The sequence below is a fragment of the Mustela nigripes genome, chromosome X, assembly GCF_022355385.1.
Source record: "Mustela nigripes isolate SB6536 chromosome X, MUSNIG.SB6536, whole genome shotgun sequence".
Taxonomy (NCBI): Eukaryota; Metazoa; Chordata; class Mammalia; order Carnivora; family Mustelidae; genus Mustela; species Mustela nigripes.
In genome coordinates, this window is record NC_081575.1 from 112,972,976 (window position 1) to 112,986,026 (window position 13,051).

Genomic DNA, 13,051 nt, shown 5'->3' on the forward strand with positions numbered 1-13,051 from the left:
TACAGAAAACGTGGAACATTTGGCTCCGTGAGACCTGAATAATGGTTCCAAACCATGTCTACCATTTGCTAATATTGGAAACTTGGATAAGTTACTTGGGCTCTGAGCTTTAGAGTCCATGTCTGAGAAGAGGGGGGAAGATAACAATGAAGCTGTGTGCCCTGGAGAGAGGAACGAGCTTTGTGGCACGCACGGAATGTCTGCCTCAGCGGGCGACGACCAAACACTATTCCTACCTGTTATTTCTGGCCGTGTAACAAGCCACCCTAACTTAGTGACTTGAGACAAGAGCCACTTATTTATTTATTTATTTGACATATACTGTATTATATGTTATATAATTGCACAAGTCTGTGAATCATCAGGCTTACACATTTCCCAGCACTCACCATAGCACATACCCTCCCCAATGTCCATCACCCAGCAAGCCTCTCCCTACCCTCCTCCCCCTAGCAACCCTGTTTGTTTCGTGAGATTTAGAGTCTCTTAGGGTTTATCTCCTTCCTGATCCTATCTTGTTCCATTTTTTCCCTCCCTATCCCCCACAGCCCCTGCCCTGCTTCTCAAATTCCTCATATCAGAGAAAGCGTATGATGATTGTCTTTCTCTGATTAACTTACTTCACTCAGCATAATACCCTCTCGTTCCATCCATGTAACTGCAAATGGCAAGATTTCATTTCTTTTGATGGCTGCATAGTATTCCATTGCATATATAGACCACATCTTCTTTATCCACTCATCTGTTGACGGACATCTAGGTTCTTTCTGTAGTTTGGCTATTGTGGACATTGCTGCGGTAAACATTCAGGTGCATGTGCCCCTTCGGAGCTCTCCATTTGTATCTTTAGGGTAAATACCCAATAGTGCGATTGCTGGGTCATAGGGTAGCTCTATTTTCAACTTTTTGAGGAACCTCCATACTGTTTTCCAGAGTGGTTGCACCAGCTTGCATTCCCACCAACAGTGTAGGAGGGTTCCCCTTTTTCCGCATCCTTGCCAGCGTCTGTCATTTCCTGACTTGTTAATTTTAGCCATTCTGACTGGTGTGAGGTGATATCTCATTGTGGTTTTGATTTGTATTTCCCTGATGCCGAGTGACGTGGAGCACTTTTTCATGTGTCTGTTGGCCATTTGGATGTCTTCTTTGCAGAAATGTCTGTTCATGTCTTCTGCCCATTTCTTGACTGGATTATTTGTTCTTTGGGTGTTGAGTTTGATAAGTTCTTTATAGATTTTGGATGCTAGCCCTTTATCTGATAGAGACAAGAGCCATTTATTTATCTCAAAGTTTTTCATGTTGGCCAGATAGTTCTTCAGGTCTGGCCTGGTTCTGCTGACCTTGGCTGGGCTTCCTTAGGCCTTCACGGTTAGCTGACAAGTTCGCTGGGGCAGGCTGCTTTGTGATGATCTTGCTTTGTGGCTGGGCAGACAGGAAATCTCTATGTGGTCTCTCATCCTTTCCCAGGCAGCCTGGCCTGGTGCCCGTGGGAGCAGGCATCCCAAGAGTAGCAAAAGAAGGCAAGCTCTTGGCTTGCGTCCCATTTGCTCTCATCCCATTGGGCAAAGCAAGTCCCGTAGACAAGCCCAGATTCAAGGACTGAGAAAGGAGTCTCCACGTTTGACGGCAGGAACTGCAATGCTGTGTCACGAAGGGACACTTCCTAGGAGGAGTCATGTGTAAGCTGAAACGTGAAGGACCTGTTGAAATCTGTCAGCCAAGTTGTGGGTTGGGGCGAGTTAAATACCCTCTCTGTCCCTGCCAAGAAAATGGCTTTGTCCTGAGAGCAGGAGTAGAGAGCTGTAGGTGAACGCGGTCATTCGGGTCTATACTGGGGTTACGAAAACTTACTCCACATGTAGAAACAGGGCCAGGATGATGGAGAGGCTGAGAGGCACCGAGAGTACCATCTATAGCGAGCGACTCCCTCTCAGGGTTGTGGGGTACTTGCGTGCCCCCGGGAGGGAGTGTCTCCTTAAACTTTGTGCCCTGGACATCTGGGCCTCACTGGTTGTCGCCTTCCTTGGAGGTGGCTTGTGAGAATGATTTCATTGTCTTCATAATATCTTTGCTTCACAGTGTAGAAAATGTGCTTTTGACTTTGCTCTTCCCTATTTGCTTATAGCCCAAACACTGTGAAGTCAGATGTGAACTTGTAAGTTTCAGTCAGATTTCCAATGTGTGAAAGACAGCGCCAAAGACTCTAGTTTTCTAGGACGTTAACCAGTCTTGTAACTGTTAGTGGCATCATTTCAGCATTTAATTGACTGACGATATAAATTCTCCTTTGAGCTAGCCTTACCATCTTACAGGTTCTCTAATTCATGAATGAGTTGAAGAAAATCTTTGGCACACCTTAACCCTATATTTCTGTACAAGTCATGTTTTAAAATTAAAAAAAAAAAAACCACGCAAACAACTCTAAACGGTTACTCTCGCTGCTGGACAAGACTCTGGATTGGGGCGGGATGGGTCTGGAATGGAATGTTTAAAGCAGGGAGATTAGTTTGTAAGCCCTATAGGATTATCCTGACTAGTTTCGAAGTTCATATTCCTGGGGGCGTAGAAGTGATATAATATTCGGTAACATTCTCGGGGCCTTACATCATTCAGCTTTTCACAGCCTTGTGGATGTTTGGTATTTTTGTCCTCATTTTAGAGCAGTGGAATAGAAGGCTCAGAGACATTAGAAAGCAGCTTAAAGTAGTGGAGTCTAGATTTGAATCCAGGACAGCCCATTACCTGCCTTTAGCCTGGGGCTTTTTTTTTTTCCAGGTGAATGGGGTCACTACAGACTGGCACACCCCGTTGTTTAACGCGTGTGTCAGTGGCAGCCGTGACTGTGTGAATTTGCTTCTGCAACATGGGGCCAGCCCCCATGCTGTGAGCGATCTGGCGTCCCCCATCCACGAAGCGGCTAAGAGAGGTAAATCTGCTGAGAATTTGTCGTCCACCACTCCTTCAACAGACATCTCACTGTTGTAAGAGGAGGGATAGCTTTTAGGGATCTTTCCTCCGTGTGGGGCCCTGGGACCAGAAACACGGGCCTGGCCTGGCCGGCAACAGCAAATTCTTGGCCTCCACGCCAGGCACATTAACGCGGCAACTCTGGGGTGGGGCCGGGCCATCTGTGTTTTGTTTAGCAAGCATCCCGGTGATTCTGATGCACACAAAAAGTTTGGGAACCACCCTTTCAGAGCATCTGAAATGTGGTTTACTGCTGTAGGTTCTGGAATGGGGGCTGGCCTATGGTAGACTGTCCATCAAGATCTGTGAAATACATTGTTAGACACATGACCCCAGAAAAATCAGATTATTTTATTAATTTTTAAAAGATTTTTATTTATTTATTTGACAGAGGGCACAAACAGGGGGAGCAGCAGGCAGAGGGAGAGGGAGAAGCAGACTCCACACTAAACAGGGACCTCCCATATGGGACTCCATCCCAGAGCCCCAGGATCATGACCTGAGCTGAAGGCAGACGCTTAATGGACTGAGCCACCCAGGCGCCTCTCAAATTATTTTATAAAATAAATTCTATTCTTTTGTTTTAGGGCCTTAAAGAATATTGTCTCATGGCCACCTAGGTTTTCTTTTTTTAAAAAATATTATATTTATTTGAGAGAGAGAGAGAGAACACAAGCAGGGGGAGACAGGCAGAGGCAGAAGGAGAAGCAGGCTCCCCGCTGAGCAGAGAGCCTGATGCAGGGCTCGATGCCAGGACCCTGGGATCATGACCTGAGCTGAAGGCAGACCCTTAACCAACTGAGCCACCCAGGCGCCTTCCTCACCTAGGTTTTCTAAGTGAAACAAACTTTCCATTTTTATTGGAAATACAAGATGCTATATACAGCTCGGGATAATTCTCTACCACACCTGGCTTTATTGAGATTTAACTGACAAATGAAATTGTATATATTTAAGGTGTACTAACATGATGACTTGATAGGTACCTACATTATGAAAGGGTTACCAATCAAATTAATGAACCTATCCATTGTCTCACAGTGTTACCATTTTTTGTGTGTGGGGAGAACACTTAAGGTTCACTCTCCTGGCACATTTCAAGCATATGGCATTAGCATGTACAGTTACCATACTGTACGTTAGATCCCCAGAACTTCTTTAGCCGGGGTAATTCTTTTCATAAAGCCACAGTTTTCCTGATATTCTTAACTCTGGTACAAAAAATACAATGGCAAGTTCTGCCTCTCCCCAGTGCCCATGACCGTCATCGTCACTATTGTGAGCCCACATTGACGGAAGAGTTTTTAGTTCCTCAGTGGCTTTCCCAGAATGGCTCCCCATGAGCCCTCCCCACAGCAGCCCTATTTGACCGAATCCATCCATATGATAATCATCTCCCAAGGCACTGACATTTCTTTGTTAAGAGACCTGTCAACTCATCATATTCCCTGGGTGCGTGGAACTCAAATGATTTTATAGAAGGAGAAATGCAGGGCGCCTGGGTGGCTCAGTGGGTTAAGTGTCGGCCTTTGGCTCAGGGCATGATCCCAGGGTCCTAGGATGGAGGCCCGAGTCCGGCTCCTTACTCGGCTGGGAGTCTGCTTCTTTCTCTGCCTGCCACTCCCCCTGCTTTTGCGTGCTCTCTCTCTCAGAAATAAATAAATAAATACGATCTTTAAAAAGAGAGAGAAAAGCAAAGAAGCAGTGTTTAAAGTATGACATTCTAGACCAAGCAAGAATGATTTGGCTTTCACCAAACCCAGTTTGCCAGAACAGGCCCCACTTGGATTGGATGGGGCAGGTGCTTCTCAGCCTCGCCTGTGTCCACGGTGGCCTCTTTCTTCCCGGGGCCGGCCCTTGGCAAGCTTCTGGGCTGCGTCCCCGGGCGCATGGCTCCTACTATGCCCTTTCTTCTCCGGGCCTACCTGCAGTCCTTGTTCCCCACCCCCTCCTCACCGTCCCCTCCATTTCTGTATTCAGTCTGGTTGCAAAGCCACAGACCCTCGAGGCAGGCTGCTGGTTGCTCTCCGTGGCCCACAAACCCAAGCGGGCTTCTTCCCGGAGCTGCGGAGGGATCATGCCTTACGGTCAGCGCATCAAGTGACGGCAGTGTGTAAAGTCCTTCCCTGGGCTAAGTAGAGCAGCACTTGGTCCGTGGCAAACATAAGCTTGCAGGAGAGAGGAAAGGTATTGTGTCCCTGGCTCAGAGAACGTGCGCTGCAACCATGTTTCTTGTGCCCTGGGCTGCAGGCCACGCGGCGTGTGTGGAGACCCTGGCGGCCCACGGGGGCGACGTGGACCATAACATCAGCCACCTGGGCACGCCGCTGTATTTGGCTTGTGAAAACCAGCAGATAGCCTGTGCCAGGAAGCTTCTGGAGTCAGGTAAAGCTAAAAGCACACGAAACAAGGAAAGAGAATGAGAAATGGAAGGTCTTTTAAAAGCCATTTGTATTGTAATGGGAAAGAGTGTGGGCTGTGGAGTCAGGCAAGGTCAGGGTTCGTGGAGGCTGTGTTCTGGGGCGGGGCGGGGTAGGGGGGAATAGATTTGACCCTGTTGGCACTTCCGCTCTGGCTCTGTCGCTCGCAGTGAGGGTAAGGATGGTGAGCCCATCTGCTCCCAGGGTGGTCCCTCTCCCCTCCTCCTACAGCCAGTCACGTCTGAGGCCAGCAGGACGGGCCCGGCTGCTGGGGCCTGGCTCGGTCTCCCCCCTGGGAACTTCTTCTCCGGTACTTGCCCTGTGTTTAGCTCATTGTTGATCTTCTGTGGTCCTGGGAAAGGCCTATGTCACATCATTCTTTTGTACCTCCTTGGTGTTATCCAGAACCTTCTGCAACCTTGGAACACCACTTCGTCACCCCTGTAATGACCCGAGTCCTGCTTATTCTTTAAAACTCCAGCAACCCTTCCCTTCCCTTGACTGTCCTGTGGTGCTTGCTGCCTTCTGCTCATGTGACAGCCATTGGTCACGGATTAGGAGAGTCATTCTCCGTCTCTCTCCCTCTCTCCCTCAGCCCACCCCTTTCCCCTCATGTTCTAGGTAGATTTTAAGTTTTAGTCAGGAAAGGGCAGGGTTTCCCATTCCTCACAAAACCAAGAAGAGTCCCGGAACAATCTGGCTACTGTGTGTTAGGTGGACATAGGTTTCCATTTTCCTAGGGGAACAGCAGCTCAGGCAAAGCCACCTGTCCCCACCTGTCACGGTGGGATCCAGTCCATCTGGCTAGGGTGGGGATCTGTAGAGAGCGTAGGGATGGAGTTGGCTTGGGATGGTCCTAAAAGAGGAGGATTTTTCTAGAATGTAGCACACCTATGGTCAGCATTCAGAGGCATATATATATAACCTCATATGCTACATAGCTCGTGTTGTACCTTCAGTCGTGTTGTCACATGGCACTTTCCCCATCGTATTCGATGGAATCAAGACATCTCCCATTTTCCCAGGATTGCCAGGCCCACTGTCGAAGCGTGCTTCGAGAAGGGAGACACTTGGGCTCAGCTCCCTGGATGACTCTCTTCTTCTTGTGACTTTTCAGGAGCCAGCGTGAACCAAGGCCGAGGTCTGGACTCCCCTCTTCACGCAGTGGCCAGGGTGTCCAGTGGCGAGCTGGCGCTGCTGCTCATGGACTTCGGAGCGGACACCCGGGCCAAGAACGCCGAAGGCAAACGCCCCTTGGAGTTGGTGCCCCCTGAGAGCCCTCTGACGCGGCTCTTCCTGCAGCGAGAAGGTGCTTCTCCTTTGCCCGAACCTAAGCCCTAATCCGTAGCAGCTCTTGCGGACTCTCGCGGGAGGCAGGTGCTGACCGAGCTCTGACTTGTGAGACTGTACGAGATCCTTCTCTGCCCTCGCCGCATGTGGGGAGCTGAGCTCATTGACTATTCAACAAGGTATGGTCCTGGTCAGGAACCACCTGTGGTTTGCAATGTTGGAGACCGGTTGTTTCAGTTGATCTAATACTCCGTGTGAGGTACGCCAGCTTTGAAAGAATGAACACGATCTTCAGCTTTTGATATGAAAGTTTTCTAGAACATAGTTTAGAACAATGCACCAGAATTCTCTTCAGGGTTGGACAAAGCCCCCCTCGGGTGCCTTAACTGCCCTACGCATGGACCAGACTACTGGGCACTTGCTTGCTGGGAGCAAGGATGCTACTCGAGATAGTGCTAGAAAGTCTTCCTTTAATGATCGACAGCAGTCTGAGGGCATTGACTGGTGCAAGTCCATCGACACCTAAGTCTTCCACAAATAAGAGCTGACACTTCTAACCCAAACAACTAAACGTGATCATTGAGTGCTGTGCGAGGGGGTAGGGCTGTGAGGTCGGGGTGGGCTGGGGGGAGAAGCAGAGACCCCTCAGATGGTATTCGTAACTGTCCCTAGACACAGAGATCAGCCAGCTCAGGACCTGCTTTCTTACTAGAGTGTGGACTTTGTTAAGTTTTTCAAGGCGGTGGGACTTTGAAGCAGGCTTCCCTGCCCGACGGGTTCTGACGGCAGGCTACCGGGTTATATTCCGCCTGCTGAGAATTAGGCCTCCCTGGGTAGAATTGTAAAGTGGCTGCAGAATCTTCTTCCTCCTACTCTGACTGCCCAGGGTACTTGCAGCCAAAGCCCTGCCTTTGGGGGCCTCAGGTGCGGCCTGTGTGGTCCTCTCCAGGCAGCTCTTCCTGCATTGTGATGATTTGCTTTTAAAAAATTATATCTATCTATCGCCTATTTCTCCAGCAGGCACAGACGGCACAATGCTTGGGGCCCACGATGTTTTTAGGGCCCACAGAAATATGTTCATCTCTTTTAAAATCCGAATGAAGAAAGGGATAAAACTCAACCTGGATTAGGTTTGCCTTTATACCAACATGGTGGCAAAATACCATTTTTTTTTTTTTAACTGAGAAAGCAAAAGCAAAAGTGCCTTATGGCCCCCTAAAGTTACAAAGTTACATGTGTGTCATGTACACACACACGTGTGTATCTATCTCTACCTCTATCTACAGTCCCTCGTCCCCTGCCTCAGCAAATAATCGCATTGGATTTTCAGTTTGCCTCCCCTGACTCCTCCCTTCCACTTGATGTCCCCAGGCCATTCCTGGCACCTACTTTGCCTTTCATTCCTTTCATTCGCATTTTGGCGACAGTGGGGTCCGTGATCCCACTGGCTTGTAGAATGTCATTTTTTCCTCCAGAGAATTACTGCTGCTTTTGCCCCCATGATTCATTTTTGGGGGTTTTGGTGAGGTCACGTCTCAGCAGTCTAGAAGGCCACAGGACACGGGGCCAAGCCAAGGGCAGAGAGAGCCAGACCTGCAGATTCAACCCAGCAAATTCTATCTCCGATCATCCCTGGAAAGGAGTTCTGGAGTATTCCTACCCCAGTAGCTTCAAAAAGCGTCTAAAGCAGGGTTTACTCATGACTCACCATGAAAACGAAAGATGACCCCCCGCCCAGCATGGCCGGAGCCACCCTCAAACCCGCTTTGGCTTTAAAGCATCACGAGTGTTGCTGGGGGAAAGAAAAAAAAAAAAAAAAGACACGGAGATGAAAGCAATAGGCCAATTCATAGATAAAGAATTGCCCGTTTTATAATGGAGGAGAGCCCACTCCTGAACACTTGCCGGTGCCAGGAAGCGGCTGCAGAGCTATAGTGGGTTTTCAGCTCTAATCCTGTGGACTTAAGGCTGCGGTTGTCGTGTGTCGCCCCACCTCGAGTGGACAGCAGGTAGCCAGCTGGTAGCAGTAGTTGCGCTGAGCTTGCTCGGATGTCCTGCTGTTCTGCCTCGTTGGACACTTCTCGATCCGCAGCGCCCACAGTGGGCCCCGGCCGCGTGCCTAGCGCATAGGTTATAGCCCCGTCCTTTGGCCTTCCTTACTGAGAGGGACTCAAGTTCAGTTTTCCCACCGGGTACTTTTTACAGCTGGTTAACATGTGCCTTGAGTCCACTGGGGAAGTTCGTTAGGAGATGCCTCGAGTCTACTAAGCAGAGGCCAGAAGGTGCCCCCGATCCCGACCCGGGGGGGCCTTGGGAATGTGCTCCGAGGTCCGAGTTGACAAGACTGCATTTATTTCTGTTGGGGCCGCCCGTTTCCCGGTGTCCCGCCAAGTGCCAGTAGCACCTCTCCCCCAAGTGGTGACAAGCAGAAGTGTCTCTACAGTTGGCCAAGTGTCCCACCTTTTCCCTTCCACCCGACCCCCTGCTGAGAACCACGGTCCTAAAATGTGGACTGTTGGCTGGTTCCGCGCGCGAAGTCTGTGCTGGTTTACTGTTGAGCTCTGAGTAGAAGCACTGGGCTCCTCTGAATGCAGAATAAAAAACAACTGGGACTTAAGATAACATACCCTTGGGCTTCCCTGATGGCTCATTAGATTTGAATATCTTAAAATGGCTTCATTATAAAAGTCTTTGTATCTAGACATGCCTTACTTTTTGGGAAGTACCTTATTTTTAAAGGTAAAATACAAGAAAGCTGTTGAACGTGAATTTTATTTTCAATATTGGGAATGTTGTGTGACTTCCTAATTCCAAAATTAGCTGCCTTAAGCCTCCATTAGTGAGATTAAGCTTTGATTTTTTTTTTCAGTCTGCTCTACATCAAAAGCTAATAAGCTCCTTTTAGCGAGATACCAGAAAAGAGCGAACATAGCCTAAAAATGCCTCCTACTACAAAACCCTGAAAATGGTGTTAAGCAGAACTACGTTATTTCCCTATGACAGGGTTACCTCCTGTCTGCTTTTAAGGAGAAGTAGCCTTAGATCAGTGACACCAACATGTGGCTTGTCTTGCCATCTCTCTCCAGGACCTCCCTCTTTGCTGCAACTCTGTCGCCTTAGAATCCGGAAGTGCTTCAGGACCCAGCAGCATCACAAGATCAAGGGACTCATCCTTCCCGAGGAGCTGAAACGTTTTCTCCTTCATATGTAAACATGTCAAGGGACCAGAGTCACAAAAAACCCACCAAGATTCCGGAGTGTTGCAGCCGCTGGCGTTTTGGAATAAAATCAGGTTTATAGAGCTTGGCCGGTTTGTCAATTAGATTTTTATTTTTGATGGAGACCCGCTGGGAACTTCTGTGTTATTGGTTGGGAGGCCTGAGACCTTTCCCCCTGCTCCTTAGAAGAGGGTGGGGGTAATCCCAACTCCTGTTCGAGCCACTGCTGAGCCAGGACCTGTGGTCCTCTCCAGGGGGAGGGGGAGAGGGAGAAGCAGGCTTCCCACTGAGCAGGGAGTCCCACTTGGGGCTCCATCCCAGGACTCTGGGATCATGACCCAGGCCCAAGGCAGACGTTTTAACGACTGAGCCTTCCAGGCGCCCCTGACTTTTTTTTTTTTTTTTTTAAGCTTCCCCATTCTTATGACAAAACCACTACTGCTATAGTACAACCTAGGGGCCGTTTCATTTTCTTAATCAAAATGTCATATATATGTTAAGCATGTTCTAGAACTGTGCCATCCCCTCCGGCAGCTACTAGCCCAGTGGTTCTCAACCAGGGGTGATTTTTACCCCCTAGGAGACATTTCTGGGGCAATGTTAGGAGAATTTTTTGATCATCACAACTTTGTGGGGGGGCGGTGGGGGTACCCCCGGAATCTTGTGGGTAGAGAGGAGGGCTGTTGTGAAAGCAGCCTACAGGGCACGGCGCGGGCCCCCAGCACAGACAATGAGGCAGGCAGTCCAAAATGCACAGAGCGCCCAGGTTAAGAACCGCTCCATTAGCCATCTGTGGCTGGCTAATTTTAAAAACGTCAATTAATTAAAATTGGATAAAATTAAAAATCCAGTTCCTCCGTGTCACTGGCCACATTTCAGACGTTAATAACCACACGCGGCCAGGGGCCCCTGTACCAGACAGCCCGCCCAGATACGGATCATTGCAGAAAGTTCTGTTGCTCCATTGTTGTGGACGTTTGTATTGGACAGCACTCTTCGGAGCTTAACAAGTGGATTTTAACTGCCTTTCAGTTTCTGATTTGCACGAGACCTGTAATACAGTTTAGTAATAATAGCTGTAGTTAGTCTTGTCTCGGGGAGATGAATTTGGGGCTCCATTGTATTAACAGAAAGATAGAAAATGTTGTACCTACTTAAAGCCAGTCCTTACCTGTAAGATGACACGTGGCCTCGATTATCTCTAAAGATATTTCCGAGATAATTTCTGTGATTCTAAATTCAATTTGCTTTTGGGGGAAAAAAAAAAGCCGACTAGAATATTGTTCTCAAATGCCCAACTAGTTACCCCAGCAGATGGCGCTGCTGCCACAGTGACTTCAGCAGAAAGGCTTGTTCCTCATAAACGACCCATTGTAAGACAGTTTACAACACGAGCTCTGGAAATTTCCATCCAGGAACAAAAACTTTGTAGTGATAAATTCTGTTGCCACTGGGTTTCCTTCTTCCCTTCCCGTGTACCCCCAAATGCAAATATGACTCTACAGAACCCCACTTCCCTGCTCCTCTGTTTTCCTTTTCAGTCTGATCACGTTGCCATTTATAACTGCTCAGAATTCAGACTGAAAGAGAACCTCAGCATCCTGCTACTTGCTAATTCATTTAATGTCTCTAACCCATTTATTCAGGGAATATTCCATGCCCGTGTCTGCGCCAGGCCCTATTCTAGACCCCATGGTAGCCACAGCGAAGATAGTATATTGACTTTCCGGATCTTAACACTGTAGTTGGGGGAATCATTGGCTAAGGAGTAAGGAATGATAGACTCTTTGCTATAATTTTCTTTCGGAAAACATTAGTTCAAAAAATAGCCTGGTTTCTCATTTAAAATGTATCAGGCAAACTCTAGCTTATGTTAATCTTCCCTCGGCCAAAATCCTCTGAGCGCAGGGCTGCACAGAATTACTAGAACAGCATTTTTTCTTCTTAAATCTTCCAGACAATTAACCAATTTGCAAATCCGTATAATAGATGGTCATCTCCACAAATGGGAAAAATACCACCACCACCTCCCTCATTGCAGTTTGGGAAAATTTCACATTACCTCGCTTAGCAATGCTCAAAAAGAAGATTCAATTTAAATAGGGAGTCTATTTTTATGAGTCTAGATGTGGTTATATTTATAAGTGGCGTATACCTTTGAACACTTGATCACAATCTGGCACAGCCTCATAAATTCTGTCATCAGACTGGTTCGATGACATCTAACAGATCCCCCCTCCCCCCAGTGCACGAGGGATGTAGATTTTTAGCCTTAGGAAACCGTCTTTTAAAAATGGTAATTACTTTGTCTGTTTTTAGAGTGCAAACTTAACTCCTCTCTTTATTGTAGCCCGGTTTCCTATTGTCGGTGACTGCATTCCCTTGGTTTTATTCCAGTAGAAAATGCTGGCTGTCTGGTACCCATCTGTAGCACAGTTCCTGTTCTAATGAAACAAGTGAGCAAAGAGAATTGATTGACTCTGGGTTTGTCCTGGGGCTGACTGATGTGGCCCGGTACTCTGTGTACCGGGTTGGAGTGGTTAGTCATTAAGCAGACACTTGGGGCTCTGGGACAAGGGACCGAGATGTGCTGGGTTGGGTATTTATAATACGACGAACGCTTAGCCTTAGAGTTTGAGTATAAGACTCAGGCAGCATCAAAAGCAATTAAACACCACCTCTCATTGTAGTGGGCTTGCTAACGGCTGGGCCCTACAGAGTCGTGATTTGTAAGCCTTACCTCAAACCCTCACACCGCTGTTACCCCCATTTTCCAGATGGGTTAAGGAATTTACAAAAGTTCACACAGTAGGTGGTTGTGCCGGGGTTTAAGGCATAGATAGGCCAGAGCTCCTCTGCAAAGCACTCTCTCCTCTTTGATAAATCCCAGAGCTCTGATCCCTGGGTCCTAAAACCGCCTGTCCATTTCAGGCTGGCCTTGGAAGTGGAGGTGGAGCCTCATCCGTAGGTCAAAGGTCGGGACACACCTGTAGGAGGTTGCACCTGCCTAAGGTGGAGGTTGCCTAGCCCTCTCCCCAACCAAAAGAAACCTGCCTGGGGGGCTCCAGACCTGTTGCTCTTGGTGCAGGCAGCTCAGCCGTGCGGGGCCAGGGATGCTGGTGAGTACCTAACAGTGCCTTCCCCCGGGAGCGGCAA

General features: G+C 48.3%; 1 protein-coding gene across 1 annotated transcript in view; it reads left to right on the forward strand.

The window, feature by feature from the left end:
* Positions 1-9,977, forward strand: part of ASB9 (ankyrin repeat and SOCS box containing 9) — a 26,519-nt gene extending 16,542 nt beyond the window's left edge. The window contains exons 4-7 of the mRNA XM_059384668.1: positions 2,776-2,926; positions 5,218-5,352; positions 6,505-6,696; positions 9,764-9,977. Coding sequence (XP_059240651.1) covers positions 2,776-2,926; positions 5,218-5,352; positions 6,505-6,696; positions 9,764-9,888 — 603 coding nt within the window. The 3' untranslated portion in view covers positions 9,889-9,977. The remainder of the gene's footprint in view (positions 1-2,775; positions 2,927-5,217; positions 5,353-6,504; positions 6,697-9,763) is intronic.
* Positions 9,978-13,051: the final 3,074 nt, after the last annotated feature.